Source organism: Sander vitreus, chromosome 15 (assembly GCF_031162955.1).
Source record: "Sander vitreus isolate 19-12246 chromosome 15, sanVit1, whole genome shotgun sequence".
NCBI classification, from domain to species: domain Eukaryota; kingdom Metazoa; phylum Chordata; class Actinopteri; order Perciformes; family Percidae; genus Sander; species Sander vitreus.
The window spans coordinates 15665327-15685962 of record NC_135869.1 but is presented as its reverse complement, the minus strand read 5'-3'; the positions used below and the strand labels follow the sequence as shown (position 1 = coordinate 15685962).

The 20636-nt window shown below is 40.5% G+C and overlaps 1 protein-coding gene across 2 annotated transcripts in view; it reads left to right on the top strand.

Annotated features, from left to right (window-relative positions):
* The window catches only part of olfm2a (olfactomedin 2a), a 45703-nt gene extending 34909 nt beyond the window's left edge, over positions 1-10794 (top strand). For both annotated transcript variants that reach the window (XM_078270200.1, XM_078270198.1), the window contains exons 3-6: positions 3003-3158; positions 4870-5089; positions 8120-8226; positions 9939-10794. In XM_078270200.1, coding sequence (XP_078126326.1) covers positions 3003-3158; positions 4870-5089; positions 8120-8226; positions 9939-10613 — 1158 coding nt within the window. In that variant the 3' untranslated portion in view covers positions 10614-10794. The remainder of the gene's footprint in view (positions 1-3002; positions 3159-4869; positions 5090-8119; positions 8227-9938) is intronic.
* Positions 10795-20636: the final 9842 nt, after the last annotated feature.

The window sequence follows — 20636 nt, the reverse complement described above, 5'->3', positions numbered from 1 at the left end:
GCCAGAAGAAAGCGTGAAATGCCTGGTGTGTGTGTGTGTGTGTGTGTGTGTGTGTGTGTGTGTGTGTGTGTGTGTGTGTGTGTGTGTGTGTGTGGATCAGTTGTCATGGCTCAGAGGATGGAGCAGTCCCAACTGCCACCACAGCTCAGGAGGATGGTGACACTGCATTTGTTTAGACTCAAGGCAGGTGGAGCCATTTACTGTTACACATTCATCCAACTATTCCATCTGTAGTGCTGTCAAATACGTTTTTAATTGGTGAAGAAAATATATTCTGACCAAATATTCCCTGGCCAGTTCATGAAGCATGTGGGAGATGAGTTGGGTGTAGAAAACTGTATGCTGGACATAAACTAATTGAGTGGGCTGTCATAGTGTAGGCAAACAGACTTTATGTCATACTGTGACCTTTGAGAATTGGGACGGTTTTGTTTTTGTTAGGAGTGATTTGAATAAATATCTTCTGTGCGCTTGGAGTTTTAACGTTGCGTGTCTCTGTGGGTGGGTGTCTGTTTGTGTGGGTAGTTGAACATGTACACATGAGCCGCCTATATGCACCACAACCCTGCAACATTTGTCAATGTTCGGATGATTTTTGGCCAGTTCAGTGCAACGTGCAGCAGATGAGGGGGTGTATGAAACAGTAGGCTGGTTATGCATCAACAGAGTGGGCTGTCGAATTGTGAGCAAGAGGAGTACTTAGTAAAATTTAAACATAGTGCAAAACTGAGAACTGAGATTAAATAAACACCTACTTGATAGCATGTTTGCACCTCCATGAGATTTATTCTGTTTGCATTATATCTTGTATCCATTAACTTGTGTACACTGTCATAATGGTACTGTAGGCATGCTACCCTTCTGTTTTGATAGCTGTGGGAGATAGGATATGTATATCCTAACTGGGTATCTGTTGACTTTTATTGCATAACTTGTGTTGTGTTGTGTATAATTTTGTATTTATATATTTATCCTGATACATTCTGGACAACTGTCACAATTTTTTTGCTTTTGCACATTGTTTGTTGTCTGTTTAGTCTGTTTTAGTAGTTGTTTTTTTTTTGTTTTAGTTTTTTTAGATAGACTTTTATTGATCCCACAATGGGGGAATTCACTTTTCAATTCAATTTCACTTTTCAGAATCATAATCATAATCAGAAAAACTTTTTTTACACATACAACATTTCTTTTGGTGTTGTAGGTGCATGGCACACATTCTCTAAAATAAGTTAAACAAACAGGTTAAACAGAACAAACAATATAAGTATAAATATATATATATATATATATTAGGGCTGTCAATCGATTAAAAAATTTAATCTAATTAATTACATACTCTGTGATTAATTAATCAAAATTAATCGCATACATAATTAACGGTGCCTGAAACGATACTTTTTAAGAAAGTAAAAAAAGAAAAGAAAAAAAGGGTACTAAACAACAGTTGGTGACATTAAAGAACGGCTTGTTTATTGCTAAGGCCATATGGTCAAAATTAAATGATTTAATAATAATGTATAACAATAACTTATTTCACTAGTAAATTGCTGTTGAATGACAAAAACAACCACCAGATGGGAAAAGGACATTTACAATTACTTCAAATGCACCACGAGGCTGTAGTTTACCAGTCTCATTAAACGCACCGTCTGTGTTTTTCTGACGGCAGCTGCAGATCGTTACATACCGGTGTTGAATCCTCTACACTAAAACACAGTCAAACTTGGGGGGACTGGGGACCAGCCTTATTGATATAATAATATCATAATTTCTTTATTGATTATATTTTGTATTGTTAATCTGAGTCTGCAAGTAACTAGTATAGGCCTAGGCTAACTAAAGCAGTCAGATAAATGTAGTGGAGTAAAAAGTGCAATATTTGCCTCTGTAAGTTAATGCATTGGAAGTATTAAGTAACGTTAGCAGAAATGGAAATGCTCAAGTAGCCTACTTGTACAGTAGCCTAACGTCAGCCTACTTGAGTGAATGTACTAGTTTCCACTACTGGTAACTGAGAACTTGAGAAACGCCAGAGACGGTTTAGTATAGCTAGGATCTTTGGAAACGCCATGTAGTTAGCTAGATAGCTAATGCTAGCTAGTTTAGCTTCAGGAAGGTGGCTGCAACAGTCTGCAACTTTCGCCTATTTGTGTTGCGTTGTTCTGGCAGCGGCTAATGTGCCGTTACCGTCACTTTATTTGCTCAGGCTGCATGTCATCAGACTTGACTCATGACAAACGCTTGCATGCCATGGACATCATTCTCCCGTAACTGTTAATTAACTTTAGCTTGAGCAAAGTGCCGCACTGTAGCCTCCAAACATGACAAGATCAACGTTAATGTTCGCTATGAAAATAAAAGCTTACCTCAAGGTTTGCTGGACACATTCGCCAATAAGCTCCTCACTCATTCATTATTGGATTGTTGATCATTTTCCACTGTTCACTAACTAACGTTATTTCTATGACCCGATGCGACCCAGTCGGGAAAACGATTCTAGCTATGATAGGCTGTCAAGTTATATTTTGTTGATCCATGGAGTGTAATGTTGCACTAAATGGAATGTGAAGATCGCGTTATCCCTCATTATAGCATTTTCTTTTCATTCTCAATAGTCTACCCATTTTTTTTTCTCAATTCATCATTTGGTCTGTAGACTGTCAGCAGCGAACTTTTGTCCAACCAACAATCCCCCAAAAAACCCCAAAGTCATAGAAGGCAAAGAAAATATTTCACATTTGGGGAACTTTTACTTAAATGAGTAATCGATCATCAAAATAGCTGATCAACTCATGGGTAAATCGACTAATCAGTTCAGCTCTAATTGCAAGCATGAGGAGTGGATGATTGTGTCAAAAGTCCAATCTATTCCTTTAAGAATTACACTGAAAATGTGTGTGTGTGTGTGTGTGTGTGTGTGTGTGTGTGTGTGTGTGTGTGTGTGTGTGTGTGTGTGTGTGTGTGTGTGTGTGTGTGTGTGTGTGTGTGTGTGTGAGAGACAGGTTCAGAACATTAGCCAGTCAATGGAGGTGCTGGACCTGCGGACGTACAGAGATCTACAGTATGTAAGGAACACTGAGGGACTAATGAAAGTGGTGGATGGAAAGCTGAAGGTGGCCTCGGAAAATCCCCGCAGTCTCAATCCAAAGGGCTTTCAGGTAATTGGCTGGCTGTCACCTTCTGTACAGTGTGTGTGTATTATTCTCAAGTGAATTCAGATACTATATGGGGCATTGCTCTCCATGTGCACACAAACTTTGCCAGATGCATTGCACTCTCTTTCGCTCTTCACACACAATAAAATGTATGACTCTTGATAGACTGCTGTATAGATACACAAATTCAATTCCAAAAACAATCTTTGAGTCATGGGCAGAGGAAATGTGAACAAATTGCACATGCTCCTGAATTATTAAACTCCTGGAAGAGGAGTGTTTTTTTCTATATTCTTCTCTTTACATCCTTTCCTCTTTCCCTCCCCACTCAGCCTCACTTTCTCAATATACTTAACATTCTGGTGTCTGCTCTTAGATAACATATTCACATTTATCTCTACCTTATCTCTCTACAAACTCAGGCTCAGCAGCCATTATCAGCGGGCCTTTTTGTCTTCCTGTCAGCATGCTGTCTTGTCCAGGCTTTCTCCACATTTCTCACGCCCTTACAGATATTAGATGGACCATAAAATAGTTTGATTAAAAGATGCCTTGATAAATGCTAAGTGTGCTTTACCACTGGGACCCAGCATGAATGGCTGTGTTTTGCTTTGTTTTATGAAAGTGAGCCCAGTGGAGATAATGTAGATGTTTATGAAATTCCTCAGTTAAGCCTAGAGATGACTAAAATATGCAGGATAGTAAGCATTATATCCCAGGACTTGTCTGAATGCAAATGTGCAATCCAATAAAGAGAAAAAAATCTTTAAAAAGAAAAAAAGGATTTGACCAGAGCAGGTTGGCTGATGAATGCGTGCAGCTCAAAGTTGCCAATGGCAGAGCGCGGGAGATTAACGAGACCAGATTTTCGTGGCTTGAAAAGGGGAAAATGAGATTTATGATGTGGCGCCACAGGGCTGAGAGCTGCTCCATCACCAGATTTACGATAAACCTTAACAAGGAGGAAACAGCCCCTCCTGTGGCGGCCACACTTTATTGATACAACTATTTCTCTCCTGAGCCTTCTAGCTTCCAAGCAGACAGCCTGGCTCTCCTGCTGCTTTCTGCACTCCTACCTTAGTACACATTGTTATTTTCACTTCTAAACACATGAGTCACAGACCAAGTGTACATCCTGCAGCATCATGTGTGCTCCTTACTGTAGGCGAAAATCACCTGAACCAGCTGAGACAGTAAGCGCATTTGGCCTGATCGAAAATAATGTGTGAATTCAGTGGCTTTCTAATCCACACAAAGGATTATAAATGGAATTTAATCTACTTACAGATCATAAAAAGAAGCCTGTACAAGTCAAAGAAGTGGGTGAAAGTTTGATCAATACAGAAACAAAAAAGCGAGAAAGAGAGAAAAAAGAAAGAGAAATCCAATTTCAATATATATAATGGAAATGTCAGTAATACTTGATATCGCAGTAAATTACTCCTTAGTGCAGTTGTACTATGAATTTTATGATGAATACAGGCACTAAGAAGTCGAAGAAACAGCATCCAGCTACAATATGAGCTCCTGATTGAGAGATGATCTACGAACCAGAAGCAATAACTGAAGATTGAAAGGCTAGCTCCTCTGGGCACAATCCTCTGTACTGACTAGTATGGTCGACATCATCCCCTGTCCTACATTCTCCCAGGGTTTAATCTTCTCCACCCCTTTTTGCTCTTCCATGCGTCTTTCTCTGTGATTACTATCTTAGGAGTTGAAAGACAAGGTGACCCAGCTGCTCCCCCTGCTGCCAGTGCTGGAACAGTATAAGACAGACGCCAAGATGATCCTGCGTCTTCGGGAGGAGGTGAGGAATCTGTCCTTGGTGCTGATGGCCATTCAAGAAGAGATGGGGGCCTATGATTATGAGGAGCTGCGCCAGAGAGTCCTGCTGCTGGAGACCAGGCTCCACTCCTGCATGCAGAAACTAGGTATAAGATATATGCAAATGGATGTGTGGGTGGATGGGTATTTGGGTCATTGAGTGTTTAATTTGAAAGGAATTTTCAAATATCATTGTAACACTTAGACAATTAGAGGTTAGACAACAGCAATGCAGAAATAGCCTGGTTGACACCAGACCCTTCTCAGTTGTAACTGAGAGTGGGTCTGGGAAAGGTTCATTGACAGTTAATTTCGAAAGGGGCGTCACCAACAGACGCCGCTCAAATGCTTCTGGGCGCATTGGATAGTCCAACCAATCAGACCAATGATCCGGATGACGCTGCGCTTCGGTAGCTGTCATGTTGAATGTAAACAAAAAGCTGCTTGCCGTCGCTGCGCAATCGTCGGCGCGTAAAGCCCGCCTCAACGGTTGTGATTGGTGTAAAGCCCGCCTCAGCGGTTGTGATTGGTGCCTCGATTTTGGGGACATTGGAAATGGGTTTGAATGGGCTCTTCGCCAGACTGACTTGCAGAGCAAATCTCAAATTTGCCGGAAGTTCGTCAGGGTTTACCCAGGCTAATGCAGAAAGGAAGTAATGATTAAATTAACATCATCAATGGTCAAAAGTCTGTTGTACACAATTGGCAACAATTCCAATCTCCTCTGTGTTTGAATTATCCGCATAAATTGACAAAATTGGCCTATAAGCCTGAATGAATAATTGATTGTGTTCTCATGTAATGTGCTAGCTTAAACTGATGATTTTACAAAATCCCATAAACTGTGACTTACCAGGACAAGACTGCAGTTACAGTTTGGCCTTTAGGTCATTAGTGTTTTGTTATTGTCTTCCATTCAGCGTGTGCATAAAGCAAATGACTTCATGCGGAGAGATACTGTAATAATTAGAAATAATAATTGCTCGTTAAATATATTAATTTCCAGATAACTTTTAGTATATGCTTTATAAAACTGGGGCGGTAAACAAATGCAAAGAAAATAAAACTAAGACAATTATGGAAACATCGCAAAATAAAACATGCATGGATGTTTTAAATATGTCTAGAAAAAACAGTCAATCAATGAATAAAATATTTAGGGCTGTCAAACGATTTTTTTTTAATCGCGATTAATCGCTGAAGTTCTATAGTTAATCTCTATTAATCGCATATTTTATCACATGATTAAAATTCTATTATTTTGCATTTCAGAACAGTTTTTAAGTACATATTAACAATCGAGAGCAATTTTTACCAGTGTATCTTGATTGGGAATCAAATGAATGCAAAGAAAGTTACTTTATGAACTAGAGATGCACCGATTACAACTTTCTAGGCCGATTCCGATTTCCGATATTCTTTGAGTTAGGCCAGCCGATACCGATTTTAGCCGATTCCGATTTCATTTTTTCTAACCTCTTTACAGCACACACAAATATTTATTTTCTATCTTTTCTTTAATAGAATATTTTTTGAACAGATAATGGATCACTATAAAACAGAACTATATAAATTACTCCTGGTGTGGGAAATTCACACACATCTAAAGTGCAATGTTAGAACCATTCCCTTCTTGAGAGTTGAGAGAAAGGAAAAAGAGACTGTGCTGTCGCGTCCGTGTGTGCATGCGTCCTTGAGAACTGCTCGTATAAGATCATCGTTGTCAGTTAATTGTAGCATTGACCGGCATGAAATCGGCATATGTCAGACTGACCTGCCGGTCGCCGGTCATGGCCGAGCACGTGAAAACCAGCCAATTCCGGTCACCGGCCGGTCTATCGGTGCATCTCTATTATGAACTTGATTTTAAGATTTGTAATTATTTATTTACTGTAAACAAAAGAAAAATGTGCACAATTCCTCCAAGTACCTAACTAAAAAACTAAAAATCCCTATCCTTACCAGAGTCAATATAGTATTTAGTAACTCCAAAATAATGTTGATTACTCACTGACGTCCAGTGATCACCGGTTAATGAGCAGCTCATTTCTGCAAGTCCGTGTTAACACAGCCCATCTCCACTCTTACCCGGCGACAGAGAAACAGGCTGGATAGTCCGGTACACTGTTGTTTCCACAACAACAAAAACACAGCAGTCTCTGAACTCGCGTTGGGAGTTTCGTTGAAATTGGATGTAGTCCAGTTTTTGTCTAATGAGCGGACACTTGCAAGCAGGATTGATGGAACAGGTGGCCGGCTAGCATTAGCTTTCCACCTAGCTAGGTTATACTCCAGCCCCCGTTCGGGTTTCACCGCTGAGGATGTCCCCCCGTGATCGCCCGCTCCGGCCACCGCTGCTGCTGCTGCTCGCTCCGGCCACCGCTGCTGCTCGCTCCGGCCACCGCTGCTGCCCGCTCCGGCCACCGCTGCTGCCCGCTCCGGCCACCGCTGCTGCCCGCTGGTCAAACTAACCTGTACGGCGGGCCACAGCAACCTCTTATTTCCGAACATTCATCTCTCCCCCGCCCCCCGAAGGCCGGTGGTCTAGCATCACGTTAACTGTACTACTATGCTTAGCTCCGTAGGTGGTAGCTCAAGCTTGACGTGCTTCGGTGATATTTCAATTTGGCTTTACACAATGTGCATATGGCTTTCGACTTGTCTACGAGCCGTCCAGGAGTTTTGGAAAATAAAAAGCTACATTCAGGATTTCATTGCTGTTGTCTTTCTCCATCATGGCTGCAGCCTGCAGCAGCAGGATGTGTTACGAGGAAGTGGCAGCTTGATGATAAGTAACGGTGATGCAAAGGGTCAAAATAGTAGCCTGTTAAGCACCACGCAAAGCCGAGTGAAGTGTAAAATAAATTAATAAATGCCGGCATGCGATTAATGCGATTAAAAAAATGTATCGCATCGCGTCGGCCCTTAATCGCATCGTTAACGCTGACAGCCCTAAAAATATTTCATTTTTTTCACTTATGAATTATCAATCCCATCCGCATTTTATTTTAGTGTGTGTGTTTGTGTGTGTGTGTGTGTATAAGTGCCACAGTATGTACATGTTTATGTCCTACATGAATACATACAGTACATACATTTGTATGGTGTCTTACCTCTTTCTCTTTTTTGACCTCCAGGCTGTGGAAAGCTGACTGGAGTCAGTAATCCCATCACAGTACGTGCATCAGGGTCAAGGTTTGGCTCCTGGATGACCGATACCATGATCCCCAGCTCAGACAACAGAGTAAGTCCCTCTGTTTCTAGGCTCACCCCTGAACAAGAACCCTTTAATCCATGCTACCTACTTCATAGTTCAACAAACATAGAGGATAAAATAGAACCAAAGTCATTGTCAAAAAAAACTCTGTCAGCTGCTCAATGGATAAAATATCCGTCACAGCAACACTGTCATGATACTTCGGTGACTGATTGACTGTTTTGCCTGAGTAGGACTCCTCGTGAGCTCTGGAGGAGGAGAGACAAGGAGAGAAATGGGGATGCAAAGCTGAGTAACTGATGGATAGCATCCCTTTTCTTTCTCCCTGTCTACCTCTGTCACTGCAATTTCAGCTGATTAATCACTTCATCATCAGTGGAGAAATGAATGAGTTGTTTGGGCTAAAGTTTTCTAAATCACCTAGGTAATTACCAGGAGTGTGCTGAGATGCTCTGGACCCAGATGATATAGTAATGGCTTCGGCTGATTAGAGATGACATGTGGTTTCGTTTGGGCAGATACTGTACATGGTAAGAAGCAGGTGGAAAAAGACAAGTGATGGAGAAAATTAAGAGGAATTGTGGGGCCTGGTGAATTGAGGAAGTGGTGGAATATTAACCATCTGTAGGGGAGAATGGAAACTGATGAAGTTTAAGGGGAGAGATTACGATGGCCTTTTTCCATCCCCACCCTGAATCATAACTAAATAGATATTGCCACAGAGAAGGTGAATTTCTGTGATTGAATGTCCTGATCTTTGTCTTTAATCACCTTACTTGCTGAGATCACATTAGGCTATTTAAATCAATCACTGATTGTATTAATAGCCAGATACATCAACAATATCACATCAACACCCTCACCAATCATGATAATCATATTTGGGGAAACGTCATTGTCGCTGAGGTGCCAAACGGAAAAAACATGGTCTGGCTCAGCTCTAGGGACTCTTTTAGCAGGCAGGGGAGAAACAATGCCTAATGTTCCATAATCTCCCCTTCTCCATAATTCAGCTGCTATACCTCACCTCCCCCGACTCCTCCCATACACTACCTCTCGCCCCACTGGAATTGTTATTGCAGGAGAGTGCCTATTCTACACCTAGAAAGCATGCAAGAGCAGGAAAAGAGAGAAAGTGGAGAAAAACGATGGGTGGAGCATCAGAAGAACGAGAGCTACATATTAGCAAAGCTCCCTTGATATGTTAAGGGAAAAATGAATATTTTAGCCAACTGCAGTTTAATTGAATCAATTAAAGGCTGAACTGTGCCTCTGCGGAAGCAGAGAGAAAATTAGATGGGAGATGCAGCCAGAGAGGGGCCATGTCAGTGGAGAGATCCGCTGAGAGTGCTTGAAGAAAACGATAGAGCTGCTAAATGGATTGATTTTCTGTAAATGTGGACTAGAAAGGCCAGGAGCACAAGCAGTGGTTGACTGCAAAGCACAGGCAACGTCGTTACTCCCACACGTGGGAGAGATCAATAGTTCTGCACACACATTCAGGTATGTACATGAAGGCATACACTCACACTCAAACAAGTAGAGATTCACCACATACAAACAACACGCTTACTTTGCTCAGGGCATTGCCGCCGGCTATAATGAAACATTGCTCACAATGTTCTTGCAGAGATGTGTATCAGGTATAACAATATACTCCTGTAACCTCTAGATCTTCTCATTATATCCTTCAGTTTGTCTCCTCTTCCCAATGGGATTCATTTGTCTTTTCTCCACAGGTGTGGTCCATGGATGGTTACTTCAAGGGACGGCGTGTCCTGGAATACCGCACAATGAATGATTTCATGAAGGGCCAGAACTTTGTGCAGCACTTGCTGCCTCACCCCTGGGCAGGCACTGGTCATGTGGTCTATAACGGCTCACTGTACTACAACAAGTACCAGAGCAACATCATCATCAAGTACCACTTCCGTTCTCGAAGTGTGCTGGTGCAGCGCAGCCTGAGTGGGGCCGGCTATAACAACACCTTTCCCTACTCCTGGGGTGGCTCCTCTGACATCGACCTGATGGCGGATGAGAATGGCCTGTGGGCCGTTTACACTACCATCCCCAATGCTGGAAACATTGTCATCAGCCGCCTGGAGCCCCAGAGTCTGGAGGTGCTGCAGACTTGGGACACAGGCTTTCCCAAGCGCAGTGCTGGAGAGTCTTTCATGATCTGCGGTACACTTTATGTCACCAACTCCCACCTGGCTGGTGCCAAGATCTACTTTGCCTACTACACCAACACATCAAGCTATGAGTACACAGACATCCCTTTCCACAATCAATACTCCCACATCTCCATGATGGACTACAACCCCAGGGAGAGGGTCCTGTACACCTGGAACAACGGACACCAGGTGCTCTACAATGTCACACTGTTCCAGGTTATTAAGACTTCTGGGGACTGAGAGCCCTCAGACTGACCCACTCAAATAATGCTGTGATTTTTGTTCGGGGAGGGCAAATGAGCTGTGGAGGAGTGTACGGCTATGGGTGGTGTGTTAATGGGGCTTCAGTGTATGGGCATAGGCTTGGATTTTTTTTTTAAAGAATTTCAATCTTCATAGAGTGCTATTATTCACATTCTCACACTCCGGCAGCAAGGTCGGTAAAGATACAAAGACTGAGCGCTTCTCTTATTTTTCTTTCTGTGATGAGTAAGCATGGTTCTTTTTATTTGTGATGAGAAATAAATATCAGTCTTTACCATTTATGACTTTGTATTTCATTATCACTTTCATTTCAAGTAGACCTTTACTGTATCTCGGAGGGGTGAACAACAAAGGAGAAACTCTGTGTTGTAAAAACATGGCTTCAAACTTTGATGTGTGTACTCCCAAGGTGGGTTCTTCTTAAAAAGGTATAAATGTAGTAGCATTTTTTTTTAGTTATGACTAATGTTTCTTTTATTTCTTTTTGGATGAGGGGACATGCAAATATTTATTCCTTGTTGCTCACCGAATCCTATCTGAGATAGAAAATGTGTTTAGAATAAATTGCAGCTGTTTTTCAGCATGAAATCCAAAATACTTCACATTTTAAAATGTTCAATGGCATAATTTCAATGGAATAATTGCATCTATTTAGTGAAACTGTGTGGCTATTACGACCACAGCCGAATCATAAAATAATGAGGTGACAGCATGTGAATATTGACAAGTCAATCTCCAGGGCTGCATTAAACCATATCTTTCAAAACATTCCATCACATTTTTTTCCATCTAAAAAAAGCCAGGCCATAGGTTTCTGTGTAATAAAACAGTGTTACATTTAACTGCAATAGCCACGGCTTACATTTTATGTTTCAAGGTGAACTGAAAATGAAAGCAAAACATCTGCAGGAGCAGGTGGTGCTGGGAAGGGTCAAGAAGCACAAACAGGGAAGGAGAGACAAACTATAAAAGGAATTCTAAGAGCATTTACATTTGAGAAATGAGGCTTCACAATTGCTGTTGCATGTCAAGCTCCAATCTGTTTTAATCTTGTTAGTCGCACAGCTCCCCTAAGGTGCTCTCTGCAGAGAAATGTTCAAACACAAGGCATACAGTGGGACACTGCTCACATGAAAGTCTCAAACTAACCTTTTATTGCATCTTTGTTATTATTAGCTACTGCAAATAATTCTGAAGCCACATTGGCACTGTGCTGTCAATGCCATTTTATTCCTTTCATTGATAAGACTTCTTAAAGGCCCTGACACACTAACCCGATTATCGGCCGTCGGACAGTCTGGTGAGGTCTGTGACTCGAGTCTGTTCCGTGTGTTCCGTGCCGTCATCAGTCGGAGGAGCCGTCGGCCTTCATTTGGGCCGATTTGACATGTTCATCGGAAGGCGGGCAGTTGGACTCAATGGCCAATCTGATTGGTGGAGCGCTAACAAAATGACGAGCAAGATGAGCCTGACGAACGCCTCTCAAAATCTGACGAAAATCTTATAAACTGACCTTTGTCGATCTGAAATGAAGACAGATTCAGCAACTGCACGGCCTATTTCTCACTTAAAATGTTTTCAGAAACACATTTCGGTGAACTATCTTTGTAAAATATGAGATTGTATTCCGAACAAGCTGCCATTATGCTCGTTTGTAAAATCTGGAAGCAGCCAGACCCACGTGACGCGTTCGTCCAATCAGCTGCCAGTTTTCATTTTTTGGGGCAACAATACAGATTAGCGCCGCCTGCTGTTATGGAGACGTATTACGTCTCGCACACACGCAGAACGTACACTCAAGTCGGCGTCGCTTCGGTGTGTTCCAAGGCACTTTTTTGACCAACTCGGGGAGGCAGTCTGACTGCCTTTTCTGCCAAAGGTCGGCCATCGGGTTGGTGTGTCAGAGCCTTAAGGGTTAATTCATTCTTTGAAGAGTCTGTGGTGGACACAGAAGACATACAATAAAATAGGAGGTTCCATTTTTTCTTTCCTTGCGTAACCATGGTGATCTTATTCATCCGGGAATGACCTTTCTATCAATAAAGTGCTGTACTGAAGAGAACCCTGATGAGTTCATACATGGGAGTGGCTGACATTTAAAGCACAATACAATACCCAACAATACAGCATACAGTACAGAAAGAGTGCATTATTGAAAGTACACTGTAGAGGGAAAATAAAGTTTTCCAACCTGTGAAATCTTTGTCCAGTCTTCATGAAATGTAATACAGAGCCAGGCTTGACAGGCCCAACATCGTTTTGTAAAGTTACAATAATATAACAATGTAGATATGTATGTAATCAGTTGCATAGTAAACTGAAGTTTCACATAAACATTGAGATGAGAGTGGAAGACTGTTAATATTGTCATCCTCCTAATCTACCACAGCATCCTATCTCTGCTCGCCCACTGTCTAAACAAAAAATAAAAGGATGATCAGACTGCCCTGTCAGCTGTTAAGAAAATAGCAAATCCTAATTGTGCAAGCAATTGTCTGCACAATTAGAGCAGAACAGGGCAGAAGCTTACTTATTATTATTTCACAGATCATTTTCCATTAAAGTCTGCAGCTGACAGTTGCACCAATACACAAAGGCATTTAATGCTAAGCATGACTGGTTAAAATGGACCTACACTTTCCAGGAAAGGAAATAATGACTGCACACAGATAATGCAATCTCTATGATCAAACACACTGAAAAATAAAGTCAGCAAACTAGAAAGAAACATTCATGTGAGAAATATAAAAGGAACATCTATCCATTCATGTATGTTTTCTACTTACCTAAAACCTGCAACTAAATGGGCTCCACAATAGACACAAATATATGTACTGCATTTAGTTACAATGAAATATAAGTTATTGCCACTCTTCCACTCAGTATAATTTCTTGCAAATTCATATGTTGCTGAGAGAGAAATGGCAAAAAATGCTATGCTATCACCAAGTAGTGCAGAAAAAAAAGTTGTGTTAACAAAATAATCAATTACCATCACCTCCAGCGTTTGTGAGGCAAACATCAGCTCCGTGGGCACCAGTGCGTGTGCTGTTGTGGCAACTAATGCTCAGAGCCCAAGGCCAGCAAATGAAGTGTTAAACGAAAAAGATCAGAGGACATGACCAACAGCATCAAATTATTATGGCCCCATTTGAGTATTGTATCATCCTATCTGTGTCAGAATATATCATCTCCAGTTAAGGCCTACTTGTCAGTGCACAACCCTTGCTGTGGAGCAACAGCACTTATGTGTCTTCTTTGCTCAAGATCATCCTGAGGGTAAGAGAAAAAGTGGATGGAAAATGGCAAAGGTTGTGATTCAGGGGCCTCAAATCACTATGCTGGTTCACACAGTGTGTAAATCTCTCAAAGCTAAGATACTGGAGCTATATCTGCAAAATTGTCCCCTGCAACAGACTTCAGGCTTGTCTGTACATCAGAGCTCTTGCTGGGTGTTGTCATTAGAATGCCTATCATAGGCATAAGGTTGTACGGATGCAATGCCATAAAAATGCAAATTGTAAATTATTGACAATATCGCAAAGCATTTGATTATATGGAGACTTTGACCATATTCAAACGTTAAATGGCAAATTGGTTTATAAACTGTTAAATAATTACAAAGGAGCTATTTGGTATGATCATATCAGCACTGTCAACTGAGTGGACAAATGAAAAGTGTGGTGTAAAACTCATTATGATGCAACTACAAAATAGTTGATAATATGAGATGGCAATGATTAGTTATTGGTTTTGTGCCACCAAGCACCTGATTTATGTTCAAACCCATTGGGACAATACTGAACTGGAGAAAGTGAATTAGGAAAGTCTAAATGTGCAGCTTAAAGTTTCACATAATGATGGTATTACTGAGCTTGTAAAAAAACTAACTGTAGTGACTCAAATCTCTATACTGAATGAATGAGCAAAGTGAATCAAGATTTGCAAAGCTGGCAGCCAGACAGTAAAGAAAAGTGTGAAACTTGTACATGAGTGTGTCAAAAAGATGCTTCTGTAAAAAGGCAGGTGGATAATTTGTAGACTCTCAGTGGCACAGGAAGAAAAATATTCACATCCCAGATTATAATCAAGTTCAATTTGAGGATGAAAGAGGGCGTTTAATGTCTTTGTTGCAAACGAAAATATAATTATACATGAAATAAATTTGGCATCTGGAGACAGGTGTACAGTCAAAACACATACACAACACTGTAAAGCAGATTACAATAATTGCCATTAGAAATTCATGTGTCCAAGTTCTTATTGCCAAGACATCAGCAATCTTTATTCCCCACTATTGCAAAGAAATTGCTAGGTAATACGTATCCATTCTTGGCAAATAGCACGGTGTAGCATGCAAGGTATCTCTGTATAAAATAGTAAAGGAAAAGTTTAGAGCCAAGCTGTTTGTCGTGCTTGGTGAAACATGGAAACAACTGCAACTAGTTTACCTTGAAAGACCCTCAGCCATTTATTCACTTACATTTTTCATTGGTGTAGGGGTCAGCGGTGACTTTGCCATAACATTTCTGTAATGCAGAGTTTTACAGGTCCCTAGGGAAAACAAAAGAACCAACTTTAAATGAAAGCTGGCCTGAATAATAAGCAACCAATTTTTTGGCGAATATATTAACCTACAGAAATCTCTCAGCCTGAGAAGCCTGCATTAATGCAGAGCAGAAATCCAAAAGGAACAATAGACCACAGAGACCCTGGCAGCTTGGTTTATTTAGAGTGGCTATGAGCATGCATTCTCACATGCACTTGAACGGATTGGGGATAGGTATGGCAGCAATATAAGTGGTTTGATAGAGTGCACAGGGGTGAGCTTCATAGGCAGGAACCGAGATAGAGACAGCAACTCAATAATTAAGAAGCACGTTCCCACTTTAATCATGCAGCCCTTCGGGACGAAGAGTTTGTTTTGATGGAAATGCAATCATCTGTGTGTGGAGCTGTTCTTGAGATACAATACTCCTCTTTAATTCAATTGTAGCGTACATGCTGAGTACATTTGCTCTCTGTCCCTTCAATCCATAGCTTAGTTACAACTAAGACAGCAAGGCTCACTATTGGTCCGGCTCTTGTTTCATATGTTTGCTAATTCACCGGTTCCTTCACTGCACCATTCTTCCTCATGTACCCTAAGCCATGCTTGCAACAACACCTCCTCTCTTCCAGATTCACAATAAACAAACTTTTTCTGCCCCTTGAGGTAACACAGAAGCACTCTGAACAGTGCTTTGAACATTTGTTTCCTCATGATTAAACATAACTTAGCACTCGGTTTCCTTATTTCCCCCCACATTTGAAATTCATGTTTGAACTCAAAAAAGGATGCGAAGGTGCCAGGATGTGAAGATGGAATAACAGTTTAGAGAGAGACAAGGTCATTTTACTTCACTTAACTCTTCAGAGAACCATGCTCATTAATTGGCTCTTTAATTGTGTTTTGAGCTTTCATTTATTCAGCAACCACATCCCTAATCTCATTGGGTACTGTTTTGTGAAGGACAGTAAAGTAGAATCATTCTAGGATGCATCCAGGGGTGATTCAGTTTTATAACCCTGATGTCCTGACATCGCACACCTCACTGAGGCAGTAAAGATTTACTATGAAACATTGAACTGCAGGCTCTCCTGGATACCTATCCTCTTTCTGTAATTACAGTAAGATTCCGCTGGAGAAAAGAAATTACAGTTTAGCTCTGGTGTGCTGGTAGAGAAAAGGGGTCAGGATACTTTAAAATAAACATCACAATACAGTACAGCTGCAAGCAGTTTTATGAGCAATATGAGTCCAATAAGTGCAATGAGCCAATGTTACAGAAAATGAAAACGAATATTGAGAAAAAGAAATAAAACACATTTCAGCACTCAATGCTTCAAGATGTTATAACATGTGCAGAAATCAATGCTTTGAAAGTAGATAGAATATAGACTTGAATGAAAAATTGGGCTGTCAATCAAAACTATCATCCCAGCAGAGTATGAGCATTTTTATAGTTGTACCTGTGCGGCTAAATGCAGCCAAAAGCAAAAGCAGGATCACTTGTCATGTCCACCAAACTTGGTTACAAGACTGTAATGTGTTCATGGGAAAGAGCAATTTTGTGTATTTTATTTTTTCAGCCAATTAGCATTGAATATATAAAGGCAAGGCAAGGCAATTTTATTTATATAGCACATTTCAGCACAAGGCAACTCAAAGTGCTTTACATAAAACATCAAACATCAAAAAGCAAAGAGCAAAAATATAAAATAATAAATATAAAAATATTAACGAATACAAATTTAATACGAGATCAAATACAAGAATAAAATTCACAGTTCAGTATAAAAATTGATAAGAGATAAAATACAAGAATACATTTCATGGTACAGTATAAGAATTAAGGAAAGGCAACATCAAAAAGAAAGGTCTTCAGCCTTGATTTAAAAGAGCTGAGAGTTGCGGCGGACCTGCACTTTTCTAAAAAAGAAGAATCATTTGTGTAGATAATCCCAGATGTTTTCTGTGAGATTTAGTGGGGAAAAAAACCTTCACAAAACTTCAACAAGAAATACATGTGTGAGATTTTTTTTTAAGGTTTTTGAAAAGTTTGACCAGAACAATCATTGGGATGCAGTAAATGGTCCTGCTGCCCAAAACGCTGACAACCAATCATAAAATGATTGTGGGCCTGTCGAGCCTTGATCTGTACCAAATTCATGAGGACTGGAAACTAATTTCACAGGTTTGAAAAACATGTTTTAAGGCAGAAAAACTAGACTAATGGAAATGAGTATGATAAATGTGGTGCATTAGCTTAAATGCTAAGTAAATCATAGCACACTGTCAGACCAATGTGGTACTACTATTTTACACATTAGTCAATTAAATGATGGGACTTTTTTTTAAATGCCCAGCAGAATGTAATAAAACTCTTGTCAGTTGGTGTTGATGAAAATGCGACAAAATATAATCTAAAAATAATAATAATCTGTCTTTCTTTTTAAGAGGGAGCAGTTGCAATCCTTTCAACTCACACTCCTTTCAACCCTCCTGCTTTAATGACTTGCACCTGTTTGCAAAGTAAATGCATTCATTTGCAAAAAGAGCAAGCCAGCTTAAAATTGGCATCAATCACACTTCCCCCATACCTACCACTTACCGATTTGTCCTTCTTAGTGCATTTCAGCCAGTTCATTTCAGCCATTTTCTTGAGAGTCAATTACAGCATTTGCATACAGTAAGCAGTTGTGTTTAAATGAATTTCTCTGTAGTGGATGCTCCCTGCCCATCTGTGCAAGCACCAATGAGAGCTGAAAATATGTGGGACATCCAGACCTCTAGACTAACAGTATAGACTAACTGACCTAAGGAAAGTGATGAGTAGCGGCTGCTTGGCTTAGCAAATATGAGGTTGATCACCTGTGATGGACAATTTGCACTGTACTGTATGCGATTAATCCTGAATGTAATGTGTGACAACATCAGTCTTGTAATTCCCCTGGAAGCATAGCCTATATTCCATGGAAAATATACTATGTGAAATAGATTGCTTGAGACATTATTATTCCTCTTCAACTGATGTTACAACCCAGTTATGATGATGAGGACTATCACACTCACACATCTCAAGGCAGAAGACTCGGCATTTAAGGTTGTTGTGTTTATGACAGCAATTTGAATGGAATCATCACAAACAGTGAATTCCTTCGTGGCAGAAAAGTAAATCTTACGGTCACAGAGGGATTCTTTTGTTAGAACTATTTTTGCGTTACCTCACAAAACTATTTTTGCATTTACCTTGAGCCATAGGAGCAGTTGGTGTGTTCCAGTCCAGTTATAATACACTGCCAGTTTAGGGAAATACCGAATGGAGAGATGATGTGACACTTTACATGCATTTATTGCACATTACTTCTTTCGAAAGGTCAAGCTCCGACAGTAAACAGCTACTGGCTGTAAGCACAGCTGCACTGCCTAGCTGTAGTGGGTGTGGATGTGGATATTGCTCGGACTCAATCAATGGTGCAATGGATATGGCTACCATAGCTGTAATGTGACTGCACACACACAACCCCATGTTGTGACATGGGATTGTGTGTGTGCAGTGAATTGAAATTAATTATAAACAAACGTGTCAAAGCGATAACCATAACAACCAAATGGTTGGCTACAGACACAATTACAGCAACAGCAAAGGCCAAAGGTGTGTCATCCCATGGCTACAGTCACATTCACAGCTACTGTACAGCCTGTCTCAATCAGCCTTGGCAGTGTCACTGAGAGAGCTAGCTTAACTAGCCTTAAGCAGCATTCATTTATTTTGAGGTGGTGTGACCTCGGCCTACGGCTGGGCTCTGAGAGAGCCTATGTCCCATACATACCACATCTTCAGATATGTACAGTTAGTATATACATCCCAAGACTTCCACTCCAAGATCCTCCACTCTTTTTAGATAGTTTCTCTTACCCCACAAACACAATGTCATGGAATGCAATGGAAGTATTACAACCTTAATTCTTTGGACAAACTGGCTGTTGGACTATTAAAGCACAGCATCGGTGTACTTGATTGTTTTCCTTTTTTTAAATAGCACAAATCAACAAAAGAAATACCTTGTTAAGACACCTGCAAAGACCTAAAAGCTATTATAAATGACTAACTGAACAAATGAATCACTTGATATTTTCTCCCCTTTTTAACATGTGTTAAGCACTGCTTCAACAGTTTAAATATAAAAGGCTCCCAGATTGTGACTTCTCACTACAAAGTAAGTCACACACAGAAAATGGATTTCTATAAATGCTGTTCGGCTATTGTACTATGCAGTATTCATAATCCTGGACAAAGCACACCGAAATTCTACCCAGAACAAATGTATATAATGGTGCCTCCAGTTTTTTAGTATTTATTATAGGTTTCAGGCTAATATTTTAACTTAGTAGAACATGATGGACGTGTTTATAAAAAGAGTTTCTGTTTTCAGGCAGGGTGTAGGTTTATGGAACCTACACCCTGAATTAGTACCAACACTCCCAGATGAGCAGCTATAGAATATAAGCAACTTCAACTGCAGCACTCTATATTAGAAAGTTCAGGCAAGTGAAGTGAGTGGTTGTAAGGGAGACAGATAGAGTGACAGACAAAGTGAAATCCAGGTTAAGTGAGAAGACACAGATCACAAGCCTTCTCCACTGTATGTCAGTGAGACAAGATGCTGTTCTCTCCCCAAGAAGATCAAAAGAGATGAGGGGTACTCTCTGAAGAGAGAGCAAGAGAGAGAGAGAGAGAGAGAGAGAGAGCGAGAGAGAGCGAGAGAGAGCGAGAGAGAGAGAGAGAGAGAGAGAGAGAGCTATTTCCTTTTCTTATGTCCTCTCTCTATTCTGTGACAAAATGAGGAAGTTTTCAAAAAAGAAAAAAAGCACTCTGTCATAAAAACACCATGGGGCAATGGCCATAGGAATGGCAACAGGAGGGTGATCATTTTACAGACCTGAAATGCTATGAGACTAAAACACAGAACTAATTGCATCAAAAATCAAAGGGCCAAATCTCCATGGACACCTTTATAGTGTTTGGATTACAGTCTCGCTCTGGTAGGTGTACTGCACACGTTTGGTACTGTGGATATTCTTATCTTGCATCAAAACTGACTTATATAACTGACATATCACGATTTAACATACGTTCTATGTTGTTGTTTTTTTGTCAGGCTTACACAAGGATATATCTACATCCAGTTGTAGACTACAGCAGCTCATTCACATACTGTCAACAGAACCTTCTGTGGCTCATTTACACCTGCCTCATCACAGAATTACAGATGACTTCACCTGAGATCAGCCCATCTGATTCAATATCAAAGTCACATAATAATTACACACAGGCACACAATAAAACAATACAGTACACCATAAAAAGTAGAGAAAAAAACATGTTCTAGCACTACATCATATGCACTATGGTCAGGAGATATTGTGAAACAAAGCCATTGTGCGCATGCATT